The 27720-nt window shown below is 37.2% G+C and overlaps 1 protein-coding gene across 1 annotated transcript; it reads left to right on the plus strand.

Annotated features, from left to right (window-relative positions):
* The first annotated feature begins 316 nt into the window (after positions 1-316).
* Positions 317-27178, plus strand: LOC137290420 (DNA-directed RNA polymerases I, II, and III subunit RPABC1). The gene is made up of 8 exons (XM_067821345.1): positions 317-465; positions 1464-1552; positions 2205-2266; positions 2969-3108; positions 5728-5808; positions 7559-7617; positions 9136-9214; positions 26347-27178. The coding sequence occupies exons 1-8, from the start codon at positions 409-411 to the stop codon at positions 26410-26412; spliced, it is 633 nt and encodes a 210-aa protein (XP_067677446.1). The 5' UTR covers positions 317-408; the 3' UTR covers positions 26413-27178.
* Positions 27179-27720: the final 542 nt, after the last annotated feature.

Below are 27720 nucleotides of genomic sequence, written 5' to 3' on the forward strand. Positions count from 1 at the left end.
TACTAACGGAAAGAAATGGGTGTATTATCCTGTTTCTTATTCAGTTACTTACAAAAGTAATATTAGTAGTCTTCATATGTCAAAACCCCGAAACAACATTTAGACAACTTTTCTCGACATACGAGTACTAGTTGTTTACAACATACATTTTTAAAAATAGGATTTTGAAAGTATTTCAAAAGCAAGTTTCGTGTACAATGCCTCATATCTTCAATTTATATCAATGCTATTTTATTTTAGATTATTTCTATAATAAAAAAGTATTGTATTGAATATAAGGATATTAGCTTCAATTTATATGTAGTTGAATATAACTAGTTTTCAGGAAAACAGTATTAGAATTTGTCGTGGTAAATTTCAACAACACGTGAAAGCTTCTACATTGTTTTCTTACGGTTTTGACTCGTAATGGATGACGAACAAGAAACTTACAAATTATGGCGCATCCGAAAAACTATCATGCAGGTATTGTACCAGTATTAGAATGGGACTGCTAGGTTATACACAAAATCATGTATGTATCATGAATGGCACCGACATTCATAAATTGCTAAAACCATCAGCTCACTAATAGATGGTGAGGTGTTCTTAACTTTGCAGTTTACACACTGACATGATGTAAGAGTCAAGTAGAATATTCTGTCATATCAGCATTACCATAACCTTATGTGATATTTTCTTAGAATAGTCAGTTAAACGGCATTGCTGATATGTTGATGGATTAATTTAGTAAGTCAAAGTTTGCTTCCTCTTCATTATACATCAGTAGGCAATAACATTCAGGATAGTTTTCCAATAGAAGAAAATGTTGTAATGTAAAGGTGTGGTCTCCATTTTCTTTTTGCTGCTGTCACCTGTTCTCAAACTATTGACTGGTTTGGTACCTTGGATATTAATGAATGAACAGACATGTTTGCTGCACAGCTTGCAGATCAGTTTTAAAACTTGATTTTTAGAATCAAATGTCAAATTTAGAAATTTGGTAAATCCTTCTTCAACTGAAGTTGAAAGTCACTTGACAAGGATAGTATTAGTAAATGTCTTCCAATTCCTGGATGAACAGAGAACAACTACTGCAAGTGAACGGGCGAATCATGAATAAGAATGTTTCTGAGAATAGTGAGATACATGTTAATTTTGAGCACATCATTAAATAATCTGGTAAAACTGTTTCTTCTGACAGTATCAGAATTAGATATGGAGTTCCCTATCTCAAATAATATTTATTTGTGGATATATCCTACAATTATTAACAAAACCTAACAAAACAATTACAAGGGACTCACAAAAGTAAGTAAAAACCCCCAAATTAAGTGTAAGATATAGTATGGAACTACTTCGTGTTACATCAGCTGTTATTCTGCATAAGAAAGAATATTGGGGAACGGAATGAACTCTTTCCTGTTGTTTTTCTGATTACTTTCATTACCAAGTAAGCAGATGTTAACTTTATATTTCTCCAGCTCTGTCACGATCGAGGATATCTCGTGACACAAGATGAATTGGACCAAACTCTAGATGAGTTCAAGGCTCAGTTTGGTGATAAACCCAGGTAAGTTAATCTGAAATTATAGTCTGACCATACCTTGGACTTGGACATGCATGTACCTCAGGCATGATTTGGTGAAATATTTTTGGTGAAAATGATTTGTATGCTTATATTATTACTGTGATTTTGTATTGTGTTGTTGGATAAGTAATATTTAAAGACCTCTTTCTTCATTTTCTTGATTGTCTGACTGCTGGTCCTGAGTGGTCCTGGAGTGAATGTCATAGATGTGACATTTTGTTTGACTTCTATACTTGTGTATGGAATTAAACATTGGTCTTTAACATGTCATAGTGATGCTCAAAGTTACAAATAGGCTAAACCATTTATGGAATATTGATTGTATGATTTGTAATCTTGCTGTACATCCACAGACACTGTCCACAGATTGTTAAGTGAACTGTTTCCTCAAGGTACAAATTAGACTTTCTTTCAAACACAAGTGTAATAATAGTTGGGGTGATGAGGTAGCCAAGTGGTTAAAGTTTGCTTGTGTCAGCAACCCAGATTCAGTTCTCCTGGGAATATGTGAATTTTTTTTTTTTTGGTTTCCATGATATTGCTAGAATATTACTGAAAGTTGTGTAAAACCATCCTTTTTCACTCACTTAAGATAGCATTAGCAGTGGTGTGAATCCTATAATTTTTGTTTCAGCGAACGGAAGCCCGGAAGAAGTGACTTGATTGTTCTTGTAGCTCACAATGACGATCCTACAGGTGAGATAATGTTTATCTTCTTTAAATGTAATGTTGATTTTATTAGGAACTGAAATTAAATGTGCAGGTTCTTAGTCATTTCCATAATGCTAAAAATATAGGTTTTAGATTGAAATAATGTACCAGCAAATCTCAAGGCGGCTAGACACTGGACTACTATGCAGTCCCATTCAGAATGATAAGTATATGTATACACTGATATATTAATGCACATATAATTGCAGGATGTACACAATGTACTCGGGGATTTATCTTAATTACCTGCAAGGTCAGTGTATGATGTTAAGTCTTGAGCAATTGTTATTATAACTTCCCAAATAGGAATTTGTTTTCATACCTTATGATAATATGTGTGACTAATTTTTGGATTTCACAGCTATATAATTGTAGAGATAACCTGTAGTTCACTGATAGCAGGACCAGTGAATAGGAAGTCAGCTTTAATTCTTAGTATTGTATGGTGCACCTTCTCAAAATGCATGTTTGTCCATGTCCATCAGTATTTGTGGTGTGCAATCATAGATAATAATTCTATTTAACATGTTTAAGTTGTCAAAGATCTTATTCATGTTTAATCCTACCTGCATCATGGAATGTATCAATTGTTTGTTTAAGATTTTAGTTGTTGCTTAGTATTTGGGAGTATTTTTTGAGGAGTGGATACTTCATTGTGGAGTATGGTATGTCACATTCTTGTTACAGATCAGATGTTTGTGTTTTTCCCTGAAGAGCCTAAAGTTGGAATCAAAACAATCAAGACATACTGTCAAAGAATGCAGGAAGAAAACATTACTCGTGCGATTATTGTCGTACAGGCTGGTATGACACCATCAGCCAAGCAGGTCAGTTACCATGGTAGCAAATCAAGGCATGTCGCAAGTTGTAACTAACCTGATTTTTCTTCACTCACAGTTCTCTTTCAAACTGTCAAATGTGATTAGTATTTACACAAACTGTCAGAAAAGTGACTTGTGTGTTTTTTGCCAATTTAATACGCTGACTGTTAGCATCAAACTCTTGTTGTAGTTACAATAATGAATAACACTACCTGAGAGACACGTTTAACTGATGATGTGTTATCTAATGAACATACTCTGTTCATGGTTATGGATACATTATATCATCACTGTTTCCAAACAACTTCACTTGAAAATCAATATTTTCAAGTGTTTCTATTCTTCTGGTAGGCGCTTCTGTCATATGGCGGGAATATTGCTGAATGCGGCTTAAAACTAAACTCACTCACTCACTCCAGTAGCCACTAGTCAGAAGCCCAAGTCATGTAAAATTCTGATCAGGCTAGTCACAGCAAATAATTAAGAACAAAGAAACATGGAAATAGCCAAGTGCAGGCTAGTAGTAGTACTAATAGTACGAGGGTTGGCTGAAAAGTTCTCAGCCTGAGTGGTTTTTCCCCACCAGGTAGGGACAGGTGTTTGCCACCAATGAGGACAATCATTTAGTGAATCATAGACACAAGAACTACAAACGTACTAATAGTTTTATCTCAACTACAGCTCTTTTGGTAAACCTACCCTCTGAAATCATTAGAAATGGACAAAACTGAATACAGGGCAGTCATCAAGTACTTGCAAAAGAAAGGGATGTCCCCAACACAGATACATGCTGACATGGTCTCCACTCTAGGGGATGATGCTCCTTCATTTTCCACAGTAAAGAAGTGGGCTGCAGAATTTAAGTGTGGCAGACAAAGCCTTGATGATGACCCACGCTCAGGAAGGCCTTCAACAGCAACCACTCCAGAAAACATCACGCGAGTGCTCGATATGTTGATGGATGATCGACGATTGACTACTCGACATATTGCTAGTGTAGTGGGCATCTCTCATGAGAGGGTTGAGCATATTATCACCAACGAATTAGGAATGACTAAAGTTTCTGCAAGATGGGTGCCAAAACTCTTGACAGCAGAACAGAAACGTGTCAGGTTCCAGACGTCCCTTGACAATTTTCGTCGTTTTGAAGCAGATCCCGATGATTTTGTGGCACGATTTGTAACCATGGATGAAACCTGGATACATCACTTTCAACCAGAAACAAAACTACAGTCAAAACAGTGGAAGCATCCTCATTCACCAGCTCCGAAGAAAGCCAAGTCTGTTCCTTCAGCTGGAAAGGTGATGGCATCAGTCTTTTGGGATTCCAGGGGTATTCTGCTCATTGATTATCTTGAAAAAGGTCAAACTATCAACGGCAGATACTATGCTGATCTACTGAACCAGTTGCGAGAAGCAATCAAAGCCAAACGAAGAGGGATGATCGCTAAAGGTGTCCTCTTCCACCAAGACAATGCGCTTGTTCACAAATCGGTGGTGGCCATGTCAACAATCCGCGATTGTGGCTTTGAACTCATTGACCATCCTCCTTATTCACCTGATTTGGCTCCTTCGGGCCTTGCAGCATCGCTGGCAAAAGTGTGTGAACTTGGAAGGGGACTATGTAGAAAAATAAATTACAAACATGGACTTTGTAACTTTTTTTCACAGCGAGGCTTAGAACTTTTCAGCCAACCCTCGTAGACTCAAAGGGTTTTGAATACACACAGGCTTTTGGCGCCAACCATTTTCATGTGCTAGGATTGTAGTTGGCATTAGCACCCTTGACCCAGTTTCACAAAGCTATTGTAAGCCATACTTATACTGTTATACTGTAACATTGAAAGTGTGAATGCTATGTAGTATGACAAATGTTATGAGACCTTTGGCTTACAAGATCTGTGTGAAAAAGGTTGTAGGGGTGGTAGAGGGGGTTGAGGGGACCTTACCACGAACAGTGTTGTTAATGTAAGTATCCTAAAGTCTAGAAGAATTCAAAACATTTTATCAAAGTATTTTATCTAGCCTCATGTAAGAATGTCGAGTTTTGATTGGTCCACGTGACTCTGATAAAATACCGTGTACATCCATCACGAACCGCCAGCAGGAGTATACGACTTTTATACTCCCGCTGCGAAAGTCATATCACCCCGCTACGCCTCAGTGATGACGTGAGAAGTGAGAAAAGCATGCATCGACAAGCCTTTAGTAACGTGCGATGCATTGAGGTTAAACGATCAGCTGGTGTCAACATGGCAGCAAGTCGATTCGATGCGTGTTGTTTTGTTTTGATTTAGTGAAAACATTCAGCTAGATAAATGCGTTATCACATTGTGTCGAGGGAAATACAGGGTTTTATCAGTCCCTCGTAAGGTTGTGTTCCCCGAGCCGAGCCCTGGAGGCTCGTGGAATGCGACCTTACTTGGGACTGATAAAACCCTGTATTTCCCTCGACACAATGTGATAACTTATAATATCTGTTCTGGCTGGTATACATTGTTCTATTTTTATAACGTTTGTAAACCACATCAAGGACATATATGCAGGATGATGTTACCATGCTGATGACTGTCCATATTAAGTCAAGTGTCGTGCTTGTTGAGTGTTATGGTGCATGTTCTACAGGCTCTGGTTGAGATGGCTCCGAAGTATATCTTGGAGCAGTTCCGGGAGGCTGAGCTACTCATCAACATCACAGAACACATGGTGAGTGAGTGGATGCTGTTTAGTGCCAGTTATCAGTATTCCTTCTGTATCATGGCAATCTGTACTTATTTTGATTTTGGACCACTGAGGGTCGTTTTTGATTTAAATAGTGCCCTTGTCAGCATCATGACAGCCAAGTCATCTAGCTTGACCCCCCCTGATGGTTTAGTTAGCACATGTGGCAAACATAGGTTATTGGGATTCCATTTGATCCTAACATGGCAGTGGGAGGAGGGCATCGTGAAGAAACTACTTACAAACAATTACATGGACAAGAGATAATGTATATTTCATGTTTCTAAGTTTCAAATATCTGACATGAAACATAGCAGCAAATGTGAGTCCTGTAAGACATAATGGTTTGGGGTTTTTGTCAATTCAAAAGTGTTTTGTCAGTTTCCATAGAACTGTCTTTGTGTGTATGTTCACAGTTTTTAGATAGACTTGACGCAGTGTCTCTATTAAATGGGGGATGATGACATCATTAGCATGGCAACTAAACTGAATGATTATGTAATATGGATGCAAAAAACAAACCAAAAGAGGTGACCATCATGATTGTGTAATGTAATGAAGAACCAGAATGTAATTAAGTGGGTGATGTTCACAATGCAGTATGAATCTGAATCTTATATGTATGAAAAGTCATTAGGGAAAGTGTTCAAACTGTGGAAAGCAATCAGGGCTCCGAATACTGTCTGAGATGTTTAATGATCTTATTCCTGTTAATTCACATAGTATAATATACTGCAGTTAAACAAACAAACATATAAATACATGATGAGTGACTTGTTGGATTGACATCTTACCTTGACAGCATTCATCTCTTACAATATAGTTTGTTTCATCCAGACCTTAGTATTTACAGACTTCCACCATGTAACTGGTAAATGCTGAGTGTAGTTTTAAGCAACAATGAAGATCTCTTTTTGGTCCACATAGCATAGACATATAAGACTAAGAATCAAAATGTTCAAAATCTTATCAAGCCAAACAGAACAGAGTTGAAAATGAATGTTAGTTTTGATGATGTGCAGTGTATAAGCAATGGTACGTGGGATATTAAACTCTGGTGTGGATGCAGTTACTTGTTGTCAAGAGTTATGTCCCTTAGAACATGGCCAGGTAACTCATGTGACGTGAGACATTTGGGAGAGATTGGATGACACGCTGTAAAGGCACATCAGTGGGGCACTGTTTGTTCATACATAAGTGTCATGTGTTAAACCATTTTTAGTTAGTCCCAAGCTTTAGCAACACAACTTGTGACACCTCGTACAAACCATATGTATTTGCTTGAGTGTGATTTACAGTAGCCAATCTTCGTGAAATGTTTTAGCATATAAAAAGCCTACAGAGAGCTTACATCTTTATCAAAGCATATTAGATTTCCATTGGACCCTGGGATGGATATTGACAACTCAGCTCACCAAAGTTTAGTTAACATTGTGACAATCAGGAAAGATTAGTGGCATTTTCTCGGGAGCTCCCACCTTTATTAATAGGTAAACTGTGATTATTTTACAGGTAATTTTTTGCAGACATGTAGATATCATTTGTAATTCTGAAAGTTAAATTGACTTTAAATGTTTCCCAGAGGGGATTCATAGTTAGAATTGTTCCCTCTATCACTTGGCAACCTGCATCAAGTTACTTTGATACAGCTTCAGTATTGTCGAGTATTGTTATATGTTTAGTGTACATCATGTACACCTGTTACTAGTGTTAGTAACTTATGTTTATGTTGCAGTTGGTACCGGAACATGTCGTGATGACCCCTGAGGAAAAGTCTGAACTTCTAGCCAGATAGTATCCTTGTGTTGCCCAATGATGGTTAAGTCTGAACAGCAGCCAGACAATCACATTTCCTGGAGGATCCCTCCTTGGATTTTAAGGATTGAATTGCTAAAAAGGATTCACTGTGATGACAGATACTGGTCAAACCTAAGTTATTTTCCATTTTGACTCTGAAAACAGCATGAAACTTACTTGTCACTCATGTTGTCGTGGCAACTCATCTTTCATAAGAGAATATTTGTCAGTCAGTGTACATCTGTGAGAGTGACAGAGTACTTGCATGCCTCCCAAAGGTATCATAAGGACAAGTAGAAATTTGACATTCTTAAGGGTATTCTTTACCTAAAGGAGAGGGCCAGTGCAAAGTGATTGTGGTATGTAAATTTTCAAAAATTACTGCAATTAAGTGAATTTGTTTTCTACCAATGCTTGGGTCTATGACATCATCAGTTTGAGTAGTGTTTAAAAGTCAGGTTATACTGCTGTTGTTTTGCACAGAGGTTTACTTACAAGATGCCCTGATGTGTTGTTAAATACTCACTCTCTCACTCACTCACTCACTCACTCACTCACTCACTCACTCACTCACTCACTCACTCACTCACTCACTCATATATTGCCAAGTTCAATGACATTGCATTGAAATATAGGGTATTTCTCTTTTGAATAAGTCTGTACTGATGAAGTAGGATCTTATCTTTTACACTGGATGATAATCACAGTGATGGTTCCTGAAACTCATACAACAAACTAAAGCAAAAATCTCATTATCAGTTATTCAGTATAAGTGTGTATAAATTGATAACCAAGGTTGAAGTTTACAGTGGCTGAAATATCTTAGAAAACATAGTGTCACATCTATACCTAGTATTGCACATTCATATTCACATGCCGGGAAATGGAAAAACTCTTCTTTGCATACATCCCAAGCAAGATTTCTTTTGTCTTAGTTGTCCCCTGTTGTTATGCTTTCCCTTTTGTGTCTTTTCCTTCTGTCTGTACTGGCCAACATTTTCTTTTTGGGGAAACTTTTAATCTACTTTTAAGAGAAGTATCAGAATTGCCAAAGTCTCCAAGAGATTACAGGCATTTGACATCTATACCTAGGATTGCATATTCACATGTTGGGAAATAGAAAAACTCTTCTGTGCATATTTCCCAAGCGTGATTTCTTTTGTCCGATTTGCCTCCCTTTGTTATTCTTTTCCTTCTTCTCTGTCTGATGTCTGTATTGGCCAACGTTGCCTTTTTTGGAAACTTTTAACTTTTGCCAGAGTCTCCAAGCAATTACAGGTACAGTTTTGTATTAGAAGCCCAAGCACAGTAAATGGATGATGAAATAGCTGATGGAAGTGTCAGTTTACATAACATCAGCTGAAACCAGACTCCATTTGTACTATAGGCCATCATCATATTTTTGAATAAGGTTTTATGAATGAAAACAAATCAAACCTATTCTGTACCCTAAATCCCACATTGTGTTAGTGTTCCTGAATCTAGACAGAGTTATATCCCTTGACCCATCACCAGCAAACTGAAGGATTCCCAGATTCCCAGAATTCAGCAGGGTGACCCGGTAGCAAGATACTTTGGTTTGAAACGTGGTCAGGTAAGTTTCAACAGTGTATCCAAGGAAGTATGTGTTATTTATGTCATAGATTAAAGAACTCACACTTCAGACTTGCATGTGCAGATGTTCCTAAGGCTGACAGACATGAACTGATGTTTTGAGAACTATAATGGTACACCACTATGCAAAATTATTTGGTAAGACTACAGAGTAACAGAAACCTGCGATTAAAGCAATTTTTGAAAGCTTTAGTTAGGATAAGGGTTAGGGTTAGGTAAGGTTTAGGGTTGGAGTTAGGGTGATGTCATCTAAGCAATATGGCATGTAGGTATCTGGTATTCTGTAGGTGTACCTAAGATTGATACGGAATTAGTGAAGTCATGGCGTGAAACCCAATAACATACATCAAGATTTTAGACTTAATGTGTTAAAAGGGGAACATTTCTCTCATCAAAGGAAATGTGGGTATCTTGTACATTTGTATCATTAACCAACCAGTGGCTCTTGAAGTTGAATGTAATGTACACATAGATGTACAAGAAACTTTCAATTGCACAGAGTTTGTCCATGTTCATTTTCCTATTGTACAAGCCTATTCAGCTTCGAAGATGTTATGCCCTGATGTAATAATGATAGTAATGAGGGTACTTATGCTGCGCTATACACCACACCACAAACGGGCATGCTCAAACCACACACAAACATTTAAACACAAACACATGAAAAGTCACATGATCAGTATGGTAGAAGACAGCCGTTAATGTGAGCTTGGAGAGAGTTACTTTTTGTATTGGCTGGGAAGGTGTGTTTTGAGTTTAGGTTTGAATGCTTGAAGAGATGGAGCTGTACATAGCTGTACATAGTTTAAGTGGAAGTGAGGTCCATAGTGAGGTGACTCAGGTGACCAGTCACATGTGGCACATTAATAATTAGTCTCTATATGAGTTAGGTCCCTGAGGTGTGTTACACTTATTATCGAGACATTTTACAGCCGATGCTTTATCTTGAAAATAAATTCTTACATTTCAGTAATGAAATTCAAAATTACCACGTTTTTATAAAGAATGTCCAGATTTATAAGTGTCGACCAATCAAAGGGCTTGCTTCGACCACACACCCATTTTTATCATACATACATGACAAGGTCGCTTAGTCGAGGGACCAAATGGGCTTTCAGTCGACCTGATCGATAGGCCAGTCACCCATGGTTATGTTCACATTCAGTTTCAGTCAATTGCATGCAGTGGTAGCGTAGCAATCAGCAAAGCCTGACGTGATATATTGTACTGTGAAGCATTTGAAATGGAGCTCATCTGAATATTTTTTTTTTTCTTTCTTTTTAAATCTTTAATTCTTGCTATGACGTGTGGGACTGTGCTGTACAGATGACAAACAACTCCCCATCATTCTGCTGTTATAGGTTGGCATAGTGACAAAGGCGTTACCAAATGATGCAGGAAGTTTGTTTCTCCTCATGAGTTCTAGTTGTAAAGCCCATTTGTGATATCACACTACCATTATAATGATGGAATATTGCTAAAAGTGCAGCTTAAAAATATCACTCACGAACTGCTGCCATATCAGGCAGAGTCTAATTTACACCGCACACTTGCTCCAGTGGCACATGATAGTTAAAAATGACGCTCTGTCCCTTAACCTCGTGAGTCTGATTGGCGCACTACAAACATACTTTGACTCTTATCAATGATGTATAAACATACCTCTCTGAACTCTTTAATCTTTACAACATATTTTCACAATTCTGGGCGATAAATCTGCATTCATAATCCCCGCAGTGCTGTACAGAATTTCCCCACATCTAATTTGGTGCCCAAATCAATGCATGGAGTTTATAATAAGTAACTCTATTCAAGTCATGCTGTTTCGTTGTACTTTAAGAGTTACATCCCTTACCAGTCTATTTCCTAGGTCTGTATCAAAGGGCAGTAACTAAATTTGAAAAGAGAGTGTGCAGTTATCGAAATAAAATGTATCTGAAAAGTCGTTTGCTGCTGCATTTTTCGAAACAAAAAAGAACAAAAACTGATAGAGAAAATGCCAAAACCGTTGCAAAGTTGACAGTTCAAATTTAATAATTGAGATGAAACTATCAAAAGCCAATGATACGCTGACCATTGTTAAAACTGAGAACAAAACAGCAACCCGTTTGTTCCAAATGAAATTGCAAGGTTTGTATCCATGGGTTCTTTTATAATGAGTGTTAAAACAAAATCACTTGTTCACTTTGAAAAATGGAAAACATGATGTTTTCACTGATGGAACTGATGATTTCCGTACTTTCACGCTCAACAGACGTTGACAGTGCCAACCATGAACTTGTTGTCCAAGCTGAATTGTTGAAGGGACAAATGAAAATGTCTGTGAAACATATGCTTCATGATTAAAAAAAGCCAGCAATTCAATTTAAATTAACATTTTAATTCATACAACTGAACAGCTATTTGCATGACTAATTCATTAAAATTGCAGAGTGAATGCATTGTCTCCCTTGTCTTTTTTGATGACCCACCTACAGTGACAGATGTCCCACTATTTTAATCAACCATGCACCAAGGGCCCAGTTCTTCTCAAAAGTAAATTAGACACTGATCAAGTGAATACATATGTATAAAATAACTGAATCAACAAAGTTGCAACTGAATGCAGAGTGGGAGGCTCCACCCATATGAACAGAGCCAACAGACTTGTTTGGATATTTCACAGTGCCAAATCACATCTCTTTTAGACAACTGAAACCAGTGATCAACAGTCCAGAGATATATTATCATGCTTGTACTGCCAGTATCACATGCTTCTCCATCATCCATGTCATTGTTCCTTGGAAGCATCTTGTCACAATCTTTTCTACCAGAAATGATGCACGATGGATGTGGTTTAACTGCACCACAATACAGACCTGGACCACTTGTACCAGCATGTGTATCTGGACAAAAGTATAGGACCCTACTACCCTATGCTTGTACCAGCATGTGAATCTGATAAAAGAATAGGTCCCTAGACCCCACCAGACGGAGAAGCTAGCAGTGACTAGGGGTATATATACTGTAGTGGAGCCAGTGGTGTTGGCCGACAGTCAAAGGTGGGACTGGTGTTTTGGCCAGGAAACAATGTAAACGCTGTGTGCCAGATTGTCTGAACACTTTGCAGATGTTACACACAAGAGAGACAAACCCGTCGCTCACAATTTTAATCTCCCAAATCACCACAAGAGTGACTTTCGATACACCATTATCACTCAACTCAAGGCACACCCTGAGTGGGACTGGGAGACCACCACTAAACTCTGAAGCTCCGTAGAACTTAAGTGGATTTTCAAGCTCCACACATTCAGTCCGCAGGGTCTCAACAATAAAATTGTTGGTTGAAATTCACCCCGTTTTTTTCATACCAATCCTGTATACCAAAGGTAAACACTGCCCATACTTGCAAAAATCTAGATCCACATACACACTATGATATAACTGTAATACTCTCCCAAGCAGGATTAAATAAATGAAGAAAAATAAAATGTGAACCGGTGTAATTCCTTGTACAGCATGCAGTATATGTCATTGAACACTTTGAGTACATTCTAAGACACACACAAACATGTTTCATAGCACATACTGGTATGTATGATATCCTGTATGATATGACTTATACAGGACACTCAGACAGTGCACTAGCATCCCTTGTACCACCCTGTGCCAAGACCATGTCAGTCTTTTTAGCTCAAATGATCGAAAGTCAAGAATGAAGTTAAAGTTATGTTCTTTGGTGTCAATGCAGAAATTAGTTTTAAGTCATTATGGTCTGTGCCTGTTTCATAGTTGCTGCCGTCGTTGATATTTATAACACAACCATTTTTAAATAGTATTCAAATCTAAAAAGAAAGTATATATTAAAGATATTAAATATTCTTTGATTTCAAGTATGGCCAATATATTTGTTTTCTCTCTTTTACCTAAAGTCATTTGGCCCTATCCATCATTAAAATCAGAAATCAGGTAAATGGTTCCTTTTCTCATTAATGTCATAACTGCATCAAGTGGGATGAGTAGGAAGATCTATAATCAGAAATATTGTCGATGGGATGAATCCAAAATGATTATCGATCAGAAAATTGTGTTATGGGTTTTTCATAAATTATTGGGATGAAATTAAGTTTGTATTTGCATTACATCAGTTTAGGTCCGTATTCATGGGCTGCTTAGAAATTATGTTCGGAATGCTGTTGTGATACGACATATATTTATCAGTTGTGGCTGGTCGCCATGACAACCCCTGAAGCATTGTTATTACATCAAGTGATGTATGAGCTGTACCCTTCTGGAATATTATGTAAATTGTTTGGCTATAATAGATGCATTAGCCATTAAAAGTATAACAATGCCTGCAAAATTTACCATAATGCATAATATATGAGGCATTATTTCACATACTCGTCCATTATGTATGCTAATGATGTTGACACCACAAAGCACTTGCATGTTGATCATGTCTGCAGCCGTTAATATTGGTGATAGCAGCGATGCCATGTTCCATGAAATAGAAATACAAATTCCGTCAGTATTATGGTCAAGATTACTAAGGACAAAATCATGTGTCTGATCATTGGTGATATATGCATAGTTATCTAAAGGTTCTGTGGCATATTTCTTGGTAAAACCTTTGCTCTTTATGCCATAATCCCAGGCTGATTCTGCCCATGTGTATAAATGTATGAATGATTGCTCAAATGTGGCTACAAATGCTATAAAAATTTACTCATTCACTCTCTTTAAGTGTTAGTTGTGGACCTGGGATTTGTTTTAATTTGAATTAAAGAGATTTGACTGACAAATTATTCATTTTTCATCCAGTGCTCAGTTGACTACAACCATGGCTACTGGAACCTCTATCCAATTGTCACACCACTATACACCATGACTAATATATTTGTAATCAAAACATGATCATTTGAAAGTTAAGATAAAGACATACAAGTTGTAATCATGGTTGGGTTTACCATGTCTGCCTTTCCATTGACAACATAATGGTAGATAGATAGATATCTACCGAGTGGATAATGTAATCAGAAAATGTTGTAATGAAAAGTGTTATCAGGGACAGTGTAATAATGGAAGGTGTTATCGGACAATGTAATAATGGAAAGTGTTATCAGGGACAGTGTAATAATGGAAAATGTTATCAGGGACAGTGTAATAATGGAAGGTGGTATCAGACAATGTAATAATGGAAAGTGTTATCAGGGACAGTGTAATAATGGAAAATGTTATCAGGGACAGTGTAATAATGGAAGGTGGTATCAGACAATGTAATAATGGAAAATGTTATCAGGGACAGTGTAATAATGGAAGGTGGTATCAGACAGTGTAATAATGGAAAGTGTTATCAGGGACAGTGTAATAATGGAAAGTGTTATCAGACAATGTAATAATGGAAAGTGTTATCAGGGACAGTGTAATAATGGAAAATGTTATCAGGGACAGTGTAATAATGGAAGGTGGTATCAGACAATGTAATAATGGAAAATGTTATCAGGGACAGTGTAATAATGGAAGGTGGTATCAGACAATGTAATAATGGAAAGTGTTATCAGGGACAGTGTAATAATGGAAAGTGTTATCAGACATTGTAATAATGGAAGGTGTTATCAGGGACATTGTAATAATGGAAGGTGTTATCAGGGACATTGTAATAATGGAAGGTGTTATCAGGGACAGTGTAATAATGGAAAGTGTTATCAGACAGTTCAATAATTGAAAGTGTTATCAGACAGTTCAATAATTGAAAGTGTTATCAAGGACAATGTAATAATGGAAAGTGTTATCAAGGACATTGTAATAATGGAAAGTGTTATCAGACAGTTTAATAATGGAAAGTGTTATCAAGGACAATGTAATAATGGAAGGTGTTATCAGACAGTGTAATAATGGAAAGTGTTATCAGACAGTTCAATAATTGAAAGTGTTATCAAGGACAATGTAATAATGGAAAGTGTTATCAAGGACATTGTAATAATGGAAAGTGTTATCAGGCAGTTTAATAATGGAAAGTGTTATCAAGGACAATGTAATAATGGAAGGTGTTATCAGACAGTGTAATAATGGAAAGTGTTATGGGACAGTGGAATATTGGCAAGAGTTATCAGGGTCAGTGTATTAATGGAAAATGTTATCAGGGACAATGTATTAATGGAAAGTGTTATCAAGGACAATGGAATAATGGAAAGTGTGATCAAGGAAAGTGTTATCAAGGACAATGTAATAATGGAAAGTGTTATCAGGGACAATGTAATAATGGAAAGTGTTATGGGACAGTGGAATAATGGAAAGTGTTATCAGGGACAATGGAATAATGGGAACACAAATAGTTCAACCAAGGTACACCTGTGACATGCAAATTGTGTGTTTTGCCATTTTATTGCCATATTTATGAGTGCAATATTGATAACTTTGTTGTTTTGTTATTGAGTTGAACACACTTTAGATTAAATAGTTTTAGAGATTAAATTTTTTAATGCCTCTGTTTAGTTTGAAATTACTAATTCAATGCACTTTCTTTGGGATTTACGGTTAAATATTTCTATGGATCTTATTGTCCAGATTAACTTTTGATATTTAGTGCAATTTTTCCAGTCAAGAAAAGAACATATTCATGATTTGATTATCATATGTATGAAAAAGATGCTTGCCCACTGAATTTCATTAGCTCAGAATTTCATGTGAAATAACACCTTTGTTTGCGGTGAAGTATTTCCTGGGTAAAGGAAGATATAACGATTTCTTTCCTCATAGTTGAAATAGAAAATACATTAATTCTGATCAATGCTTTGTAAGAACAGCTGTCTTTTCAAGTGATATTTCAATTTTAAGGTTACGCTTCCTCATGAAAAAAATTCAAATTGATATCAAATCCCAAATAACTTTCCTCTCACATCAGTCTCTTGGAAAACATGGCTGCACATTGTCCTTCCAAGGATAGCGTAAAATGTTTACAGAACACTGCTCACACATTTGTGAAACTTGGTAGCCTTGTCCGCCCTTACTATACGCCTTGAAGTCCCGTATTGACAGTAGCCCCATGTGAGGGGACAAAGGTGGTCCATTGGTACCCCTGGGGCACACAGCCAAAGAGATGGCCCCACTGGGAAATTAAGAAGAATACCCAACTTAATGAAACAAATCACTATCCCCATAGGGTCCTATGCATCATGGGCAAGGCAGTCAGCGTAATATTAGCCTAGAGAATGGCTAACAGACCTTTCAGAGAATTAAGCACTCAATATTTTTCAAGGGTTACAGAGCTTCAGCTTGCATCAGTGCAATCAATAAGACTTTTGTGTTGAAAACTGAAAATTATTTGATGAATTACTGCATCGCTTGCTAGGTTTCGGGTCCTAAATCTTTTGTGTTAAGGAAATTAGTATCATGTCTTGACAGATAATTGATACTTTATCTCTAGTTCTTTTTTTAAAAAAGGATTCTGGCTTTAGGATTTATTTTGTGTGTCTGTAACCTGAATGTATAGCATGTGAAAGATCCTGATTCTGTTAAATGTTACCATGGTAACCATTTTTTCATGAACATTATATGGGGTAGGAATCAGACAGAAACTAGCTCTCTTCAGTCTTCAAGGTGTATTTGTAACAGCAAGTTAATTATTGACCTCTAAAACTGAGGAGCAACTCACAGTAACAACATTTTACATTGTGTGTTAGGAAAGGTGTTTCTCAATCTCCTGAAATTGTAAAAGTTTGTCCCAGTTGTTTCTGAATGTATTGTATTTCTTCTGTACTGTGATTGTGTTTTTGTAGTATTGAGATTGATATAGAAGTTTTTGCAGGGTCTATTGAGTCCAGGCTGATGTGTATTTTTTCCTTCGTTCCTCCTGTCAATCATATGAAGTCTATTTAAAACCTGTCTCTGAAAGTTTGCTGTTTACAAGAATGATGCAGGACTTTGTGGGCTTAATTTGTCAACGCTTTGACAAGCATGGTCAGATTTACCCTGATTTTGTCGACACTGGGTGATACTTATTGCCTTAGTTTAAGTGATGCATTCAGCCACAGAGCATTCAGCTGCGGCCATGCGACAATCGGGCACAAATGCTGCATTTCACCTTTTTCCGTGCAGTGAAATGTGAAAATGTTCGTCTGACATTGTTCATTGGTGCAGTCCGACATTTGATCAGTTGTCAATGTTCAGTCATGAGCATGCATGCTAATGTATTCATTTCTCAGTAAGATGTGTGGACAATGAAATTAAACTCTGTAAAAATGTGCCTCCCAGAATCACAGCCACGATCCATTATAGGTGAAGTTTCCGATCAATTTAGCAAAGCCGACTGTCGCTCATTGAGATAGTGGCCCCTTTTGCCTGCTGCGTCACATTCCATAGATCCCTAATCCCTCACAGTCGGAGGACACGTGCAGTCTGCTTTGCCTACAGCTACTCATTCAGGGCACTAGTCCTTTACGACAAGACTCAAAGCCATTGGGGCTGCTAGCTTCACAGACGTAATTTGCAGTCTCAGTTTTGTTTGTTGCCTCGTTGTCAATCATGAACAGTATCCAACCAAGCGTGACTGACAAATTTATCCAACTGCTTCGGCTGTTGTTGCCTTAGAAGACAAGTCGTCTGGTCATGTCATCCTGAACCTCCTTTGCTTTCGGCTCTGGTAGTAATTACGATCTCTCACACTTAGGGAGAATGGATTGTCCAGGAATTTCCCGACTGAGAAGAAGGTCCAGCGTCCCTTTGCTGTGATCCCTCAGCCAATCACTTTCCATCTTGAGGAATTACACTTCAGCAAACCAATGTCCCTCGATCCAGGAGGCTAAATCATGGCGTCTCGTCACTCTGAGGCAGACAATTTGATCAATGGGACTACACAACCTGAGATTTGAAATCAATTCTTAAAAGCCAGGCTGGTCGTCAGTTGTTTCGTATAGGAGAGGTATTGATAAACATAGACCCTGCAGGCAACTCATTATGTCTGGACAGACAAGAAGGAGAGGTTGCATGGTGCCACAATGTGTGAAGGCCTAACAATGAGGGTTGGAAGATGAGGGGCCATGGTGGGGTTTTCAGTCTGAACAGTCAAACAACCAACGTGATCTCAAGGCATCTCTATTGTACAGATACCCATGGAATAAGAACGTAGTTACAAGAGTTGACACCTTTTGGTATTTGCAACTAGTTTGATGTCCATTTTGCATAAGTTGTCAATATAAATTAAGTGCCAAAATATGAAAACCCATATGGGCAATAGGGTAGCTTAGTGGCTTGTTTATCACGCTGAAGACCCAAGTTCAATAAAGCCCATTTCTGGTGTCCCCTATCATGATTTTGCTGGAATATTGCGAAGGGCAATAAAACCACACTCACTCATTCTCACTTACTCACTCACTCACTCACTCAAAAAGTCAACTTAATGGGGTAGTCTCATATTCAGCTGTCTCTAATCAGTATTTTCCAGATCAGAAAACCGTCAATATTATTTCACAAAACCTGAATCACAGGTCTTTAAGGTCTTCAGCTAAAAAGAACTGTTTTTAAATGTACATTTTCTTCATTTACATTTTCTTCATTTTCAGTGTTAGCAAGAAAGTCTAAATTTTTTGTTCACTTGTAAAGGTGATTGCTTCTTAACTCGATAGAATGTCACAGAACTCCGCACAGAGCCATAGACCTGTCATCTATGAAGGACACCAGAGTAGTATCATTACTTCAAGTAGTTGAGTATCATGAGAACCTGCAAGTATCCCTTATCACCCACCCATTCAACTCCATAAACTGATCCCCTTTTTAGAGAGGATCTATTTCCTGAAAGAAGATCACACTTAGTTAATCCCCACTGTCCTGTAGCCCAGTGACCCCTCCAACGTATTCATACACTAGGGTCAAGAGGTCAGGGGTCACATGCAGAATTAACAAGGCCATACCCTTAGTGAGGAACTGAGGAGGGATATTGACTTTTCGAAAAGGAAGAAGCACTGTCTCTATGACCTATTGAAAAAGAAATTGCTATCCCATGGATTGAAGTTGTTTTTATTCTTGAAATTTTTCATGTTTCTTTAATGTTGATTTCAAGGGTATTGTCTAGAATTTCTTTGATGTCGTTTGAAAGGAAATGTTGGTACGGTTGGTATGTTCTGTTCAGGGATTAGTTAAGAAAGTTTGTGATAGATAAAGTGTTCCCTTCTCTTTGATGTGTGCAGAGTTTGATCATATCTGCCCATGTGAATGCTGGAGGAAGATGGAACTAGGGAATGTGAAGATGCCAAACCCTCTCCTGCTGAATCCTGAATAATACTTTACACAAATCCTGCTAGCATAGCTATAGCTAAATGGGCAAAAAATACACACAATTTCTGAGTCATTACAGGGCAACTTGGAGTTAAATTACTGGAAAAGTCTATGGAACATGAGGTACATAGAAGAATTCGTACAATATACCCTTAGATGAGATTAATTTTACTTCTTGTTTAATGGATTTTTGTTCTCAGAAAACCTACAGACAGAAAGGAACACTTTTTTTTAGAAAAATCACACGTCAAAGCAAACACCCACTTGATTTTCTGTGTTAATTCTTTTGGTTTGTTTATATCTAGTAAAACTTGAGTGTGTTTAGGTTTCACACAGATTTGAAGAGTATTTCATTTGTATCCATTAACAGTAGGATTTTATTTCTTGAGCAAAGATAACTCTTATTTATTTTCTTATTGTTGGAAAAATATGAATGGCAGATCTGTAAATCAAGGAAAAAAATCGGTCTGACCTGCATTACTTAAAAATATGGAATCTGCATACTGATACAATTGTTTGTGCCTGCCACTATGACACAAGGGGAAATTTTGCCAAACACTATTAACAATATGCCTGCATACCAGATTTAGGTTGCTGCCTTTAATATGGGAACAGTTGCTCTGGAAGCCTTGTTTCATTAGCATGAATCTTCCACTCATTCATTTCAGTGACTGTTAACATTAGTCAAGATGGAGGTAGTGCCTTTAGTTTTATACTGCTTTTAGCGATATTCCAGCAATATCACGGTGGAGGGTACCAGAAAAGGCCTTCACACTTTGTACCAATGTAGGGAATAGAACCTGGGTCTTCGATATGATGAGTGAACACTTTAACCACTAGGCTACTCCACACTAGTGAAGAACAAGCTAACTTTGTTGATCCGTATTTTGTGTTGCCTCTTGCTTTCTGATGTATGTAAGACCTTGACACTATTGACAGGAGGGAGGTCCTTGTGATGCTGGATACACTGCCTGTCTGTATCTGATATGTGCATATTTAAGGGAAGGAAGCAATTCTTGGCACCAAAATGTCACCTGCTCAAGTGGATAGAGCATCTGTCTGGAAAGCAGACGGTCAGTGCTGACTGGTCCCAAGGCACATAATTATGTGAAGAGATAGGTCCTGATCTTTACTTACCCACTTTAGCACTTGGCATTAAGGGATAAAACTAGGACTGGTGGGCTCAGACAGTAAGTTGAGTTGATTAACAAGAGGTTTCTATGTAAAACGGTGACATGGTGTCTAATGGGATAGCAAGAATACTACATTCGATCTGACTGAATTCAATTGGACACACACACACACACACACACACACTAACACACACACTAACACACACTAACACACACTAACACACACTAACACACACATCACTATATGTAAGTACACTAATCATTACAATGACTGAAGTATTATGCATAAACCATGATGGATGATTACGAACAGAATTAGGTTAACCAGCATTGGTTTTGTCCTTCGTGGCTCCTTCAGTCTGATAGAGTTCATTTATTATCGAAAATTAAATAAAGTCACAAAATAATGTTAGATATTCCTTAGATGCATACATAATGAAATGAAAACATTAATGAATCTTTTTCATGGCACCAGCTCATGAGGAACAGCTGTATATTGTCATATGTGATTTGAAGCTCAAGCCAAAGTTCAGCTAAATCACATTCTTGTTTCATTTTGCAATAGTTCATGTTTATATTGGAGTTGAAAGTTAATGAATCAGTGGCATACAGTAACAATAAATACATACAGCATTGATGTGCATTCTGTTGAACACTTACTATAGTAAAATCATGTTAAGCTGTTACCTTAATCATTATGTTTGTAAAACTTTGTTGCAGTACTTCAATTAAACTTTAAGCTTCCACATCTTTTTATTTCTCTGTAAAGCATTGGCATACAGCCATACACAATGGGGACAGGGGACCCGTGAAGGTCCTGGGGTAGAATAGGCCTTCAGCAAGCCATAGGTGACTATGCTTGTCGTAAGAGTCGACTGACTGAATCGGATGGTCAGGCTTGCTGACTTGGTTGACACATGTCATCGGTTCCCGATTGTGCAGATTGATGCTTATGTTGTTGATCACTGGATTGTCTGGTCCAGAGTCGATTATTCACAGACCACTGCCATACGGCTAGAATATTGCTGAGTGTGGCGTAAAACTGAACTCACTCACTCACTCACTCAATGGGGACAGGCAGCCTAAAGTATGGGGTACTGGCACCTAAGAACATAATGTCGCACACAGAGAATTATTATCTGTATATGATGTACACACTTTGGCCCGAAACCTTCCAGTCAATACATCACAATATGCATTGCAATGTCTCTTCAATTTTTTCAGTCTATAACATGTTGAGAATCTGGGCAATATCCAGCCCTACTCTCGGGTAGCTCATATGTGACAGTGAATTGCTCACTTCATAGATACAATACAATATAGAACAGAATTTATGGATAACAACTAGTTCATGGGTGCAACATTAATGTAGTAGCGGGTAGAGGGGTAATGTTGGTGGAGGGGTGCACGCAACACAACGCTACTTGTGGTTATAGTTGACAGCCGTTTATTTCAATTAAAATGAATAGTTGAGGGGACCCTGAAAACATACATACACGTAACTACATATTTGAGCGTAGCATTCATAACATGGCATTCATATGGAAGTATTGCATTTTCCATTTATTAACGGGATATAACTAGCCCTGATACTGCTCTAGCACAAATACATTGCAAAATATGAATAACAACATGAAAACTATTCATACATACATAAATCATTTAGGATATTCAATAAGTGTGTTGCACATATACCTGAGGAAAATGCATTTAGTTTAATACTTATAAGGTCCTATAATGTACACTTACCACTGTGTGGCAATGAGTGACTACGACCTCTCATGCAGTCGAGTTGTCGAAGATCATTCTAAAAAATTAAAATACCACCTTGATAATACTAATAATGGTATATAAGATACGTTATGATAAAATCCACAAATCTCACATCTACCCTCACCACTTCATATCACATTCACACGATTATACATTCACACCATCTGTTAATTTTGTCTAGTTAGTTTTAGCCTGGTAGAGACCAACTGTATATGCCATATTTAATGTAAATATGTAATTTATATTCGATGACGTAATTTAGATAAATTTCACTTAACATACTCGTCCAACCGACGGTACTGATAGTTGGGAACATGGTGATACATTTAGTTATACAATAGATACATTTAGTTGTACAATAGATACATTTACTTATACACGGAAGCATTAATATAACACTTCCGTAAGGGGTACACTATATACAATATCATAAATACACATACAATATATGTACTGACCTGATAAACTCCTCATTAACTCCATAAAACATCCAATATACTGAACTGATCCTCCTCTTTTTATGATCTTTATTGACTGCCACTAAGCTGTGTGTAACACAAACCTTTAAAACTTAGCAGACAATAGGTGGCAAGCTGACCAGAGAAACTGAGACAGAAAGACAAAAGAAGCATGTGCAGAGTGGAAGCGCATGGGTCAGAAGCTGGCCTGACCCAGTAGAGAGACTATTGTTAATTGGAGTGATTGTGGGTGCAGGGATACATTTAACTGAGAGGGTTTGTTATATTTTATTTGTACACATAAAAGCTGACACCTATACACTATATATTAACTATATACAAGTTCTTAATATTGAAACGTATAGACTATGAAACTAATAACGATTAAAAACATGACCTGGCCACATTAAGATACAGATTTTTTGTACTGTTGTCGAGCAGGAATGGTACAAGAATGTGGATCAAAACATCGCACTCACGAAATAAAAGAAATTGTTATCCGTAACATTAGTTCTAAATTGTACTTCCTAACTTCCTACAGCCTTCACCAAGGTAGTGGTTATGAATAGGCAGGGCTTTTTCTATTATTCGTTTAATCATAGGGCCATTAAAATAAAGACAAAGAAAAAAGCATTGTCATTTGAAAGTGTTTCTTATACTAGAATTCTGGACAACCCCCGAAATAAACACACAAATTATTTTCATACCTGTATGTCTGTGACTATTTTGTATTTATTCTTTAAGCAGTGCCCCAAAAATGTATTGGCAGTTAGTATGGTTAGGAAAAGTAAAGATGACCAGATGTCAAGAACCCAGATATCTTCATGCATTGATCTAAAGTGTTTGTAACTGAAACCATTATTTTACAAAGAATAATAATTTATATTCTTACATTGAAGTATTCATGACAACAAGTACAGCAAATATAAGTTTAGGGTGTCAGTTTAGGCTCCACTCCTTCTTGTAAATTTTGATCGAGAAAAAACATATTCACATGTGTGAAAAACACTGGCGTGACAATAATATTAGTGTTCATGTTTACCGTCTTCATTTCCTGTCAAGAAAGCAGAATTTTTATGCATACCTATCAATTGGAATATCTTAAGAAGCATTGATTAGATTTTTTCATATTTGGTACGTAGGTTTTTCACATTATGAAAAAGGTCGCAGTCAGGTTTAGTGATCTTGACCTTCATTTCAAGGTCACAAGGGGACTTCAACACTTTCCTTTATCAGCAAGATATCTCAAGAACCATTCACTGGAGTTTCTTCATATACAGCACCAAGCTTTATCTAGACAAGGCACAGAGCCTAGTCGGTTTTGGTGACCTTCTCTTAATTGCTAAGGTCATGGCAACACTTTGAAGCTTGTCAGCTAGATACCTCAAGAACTGTTGACTGAATTTTCTTCGTATTTGATGTGAAGTTTCACCCTGGGAAGGCAAAAGGTGCAGTCTAATTTGGTGACCTTCACATAATTTTCAAGGTCATGGTGACACTTTGAAGATTTCAGCGTATCAAACTGAATGTTAACATTGACAGCGAGATATCACAAGAACAGTTCACCGGATTTTCCTCTTTGACGTACGGGGTCTATATGTAATGCCGGGGGATATAGTCAACGCCTCGTCTGTCTGTCTGTCTGTAATCAGTTTGTTTCTGGAGCGTAACTCAGAAACTGTTTAATATTTTTAGACCCAAACTGATAGATATAATATCTAAACCTATGTTTGTGCCTTTTGCTATTTACAGATTTTTGTCATTTTTATTTTTTGGGGACAACTTGGACTTAGTCTACAAAAATTCCAAGTATCCCCTGTTTCTAGAGCCCAAACTGGAAACGATTTGGACTTAGTCTCAAAATAGAGGGTGTCATATGTTTTCAGAGCACAGCTCGAAATGTTTTTGCAATATCTTTGTACAAGAATATATCAAACAGATCAAGTGGTGTCTTCTGTTATTTACAGACTTTTGGAATTTATATTTTTGACGAGTTCCATAGAAACCATGTGGACATAGTCTAAAAACAATCAAGTTGGGCTTCAAGAAACTGTCAGATGATTTGTTTTGTTCAAATATTTGGAATTTGGGGGAGATTTCTTAACCCTTTTGTTGTTAAAGATGATTTCTCAGAAATTAAAGTGAACTTTTTTTAATGAAATTCTGAATATAATTGAGATAATATATATCAGGTATGCCCAGAAATTTAAAAAATATGTATATTGATGTAAAAGCAAATATTTCTAACTAGAGGAATAACATTGTAACATTGTACACTTTTGTTGGCATGACATTTCTTGTGTTACTTGTTTTTGCAGAGTAGAAAACACATCAAAATACAGTGTAAACTTGTAACTTGTTGGACAATAGTACAACCGTATCTGATACGAGTTTTAGCAAGGGAGGTAATACACGTGGGAGGCGGCACAATGAGATTGAGTACCACTGAATGACACTTACACTTTCTGTTCTATAAATTCTGTACCAAATATATAAATGTTATTACACCGACGAGCTGTATGATTTCAGAAAAGACATAAAGTATAGTTGAAAATGCTTTTGTTTTCGCTGTTTTTTTTATGTATTACCAGGGCTTCAGATAAGGGCCCTATCAGTATATGTAACAATAAATAATGTGCACAATACGGTAGACATACTTATCTGAAAAAGTATTGCTTAAATGTTTATTGGCCTGCTTGGACAAGAGTAGCAATGTTGTGGTGCATATTTGGAATGAAACAAGATTCCTTACATGCCATTAAGTTCTATTCAGTACTCTAAATGTACTCTTAACTTTTTCCAGTACTCTTATTTTCAGATATAAGGTGTACATACTTCTCATGCTCAAAAATTATCTGCAGCCCTGTATTACATTCATTTTCCAAGTAAAGAAGTTCATAACTGCTAATGAGAAAACAAACAGCTACAGTGACTTTGTGATGGTGGAAGATCCATATATTTCTAACTCTACCAGAGTGGGTTATTGGACAATTATTCATTCTGTTACATACATTCAGGAAATACATGACATTTGAGTGGATTGATGTCATCTGGATTTTGTCTGTCTTCCATTCATACAATGCACCTTTATCAGTGCACTGAACATTGATCATCAATCACTCACCGAATATATCTGGTTTCATTTGGAAAAAAACTGAATATGGCTGCCAAAGCAACAACTGACTAATTTTGTGTAATGTGTTTATTTTGCTTGAATACTAACTGAATTGGGTGGTCAGGCTCACTAACTTGGTTGACACATCATCAGTTCTCATTTGTGCAGATGGATGCTCATGCTGTTGATCACTGGATTTTCTGGTCCAGACTCAGTTATTAGCAGAATGCCACTATAAAGCTGAAATATTGCTGAGTGCGGCATAAAAACTAAGGTCACCCACTCACTTTTTCATTATGAATAGTTTTGTAACCGCATTCATATGATCTTCAGTTCAGTATGACCAGCATTGTAACAGTATTCATATATTTCCTTGCAGGTTGTGAAGATCATCCGACCGAGTGAAACAGCCGGGCGATACGTCAGTTATCGACTTGTTGTTTGATGTGTACAGATTATCATCCCGAACAGTTTTTTCAACATTGTCTCTAATGTACAAATGAGGACACATACCAAGAGACACTGAATGCAGATCAGCTGATCAAGTAATGACAATGCCTGTTTTGGACCAGGAGGTTTTGTGAAAGGTGGCCATCAAGCTGTATCACTTATCATGTCCATTTCCTGTTTCATGTCTCATTTTTCATCCATATTCCATCTTCCATAATCCCCTCAGAATGTTTGTAAGAGATAGCTTTGGATTTCTCCAGACATGTGTAATGAAGTACAATGGGAAGGTGGTGAACGTTCTTACCCTGCTCAGCCATAGAAATTCATTTTTGCTGAAATTAGTCCTTGACTAGTGCAAATTTATTTCACTTGTAATAGACATGTGATGTAAATTAAAATTTGGTGCATAGTTGAGAATGATAGCCCTCTAATTTTACACATTATTCATAACAAACCTTTACCTTTTGGTTCTGTGCTCACAACAATGATCATGCAAATTGACTAGTCTGGTTTGAAGCTATGAAATTGGAAAACAGCAGTCAATGGGTCCATGCACCTTCAATTGTTATATTTAGGTACCACACATTTTATACATTGTTACTGGTTCTGAATTATTCAATGTACTTTGTGACTACATGAGAAGATGGTTTTAGTGAGCTGCGTGTGTAGAGGGAATGACACCTTGTCTCGCAACTGCTGCTCCATCACCTGTAACAGGGCAAAGTTGTAGGGGATAATAAAATCTTTCATTTTGTTGACCATGTTTGTGGTTTGTTTGTTTTTTGTACGAGGACCCAGGATAATACTCTGAAATTTATACTTTTTCTCCTGGGTCAAAGGAAGTGCGCTTATAGTTTGACTTCAGACAGAAGATTCCTGAAATTTAGTTGTTTAAGGGGGAAAGCGGCCTGATAGTTTGACTATAGTCTGTCGTACAGACCCTGAAGTATAGATATCCAAGAAAGCACACGCAAGTCTAGAAAATGTAGCAAGTCTAGATTCCCATAGCTTCTGAAAATGAAGAAAGTCTCAGGGCTCCATTTCATTATATTATGTTTTTTCACTATGAACGTTTTTTCAGTAAAATATGTTCATTTCAGAGACTAGCTGTTAGTCTAGTTTGACTTCAGATGGATGATTTCTGAAATATGATGGGCTTCAGGGAAAGTGATGTGATAATCTGATGTTGCCAGAATATTCCTCAATTATTGTTGTTTTGGAGGAATGTATCCTGATGGCTTGACCACAGACAGTAGATTCCTGAAATACAATTCTTTTAGGGGAAAGTTGTCTAATGGTCTTA

This window comes from Haliotis asinina, chromosome 7 (genome assembly GCF_037392515.1).
Source record: "Haliotis asinina isolate JCU_RB_2024 chromosome 7, JCU_Hal_asi_v2, whole genome shotgun sequence".
Taxonomy (NCBI): Eukaryota; Metazoa; Mollusca; class Gastropoda; order Lepetellida; family Haliotidae; genus Haliotis; species Haliotis asinina.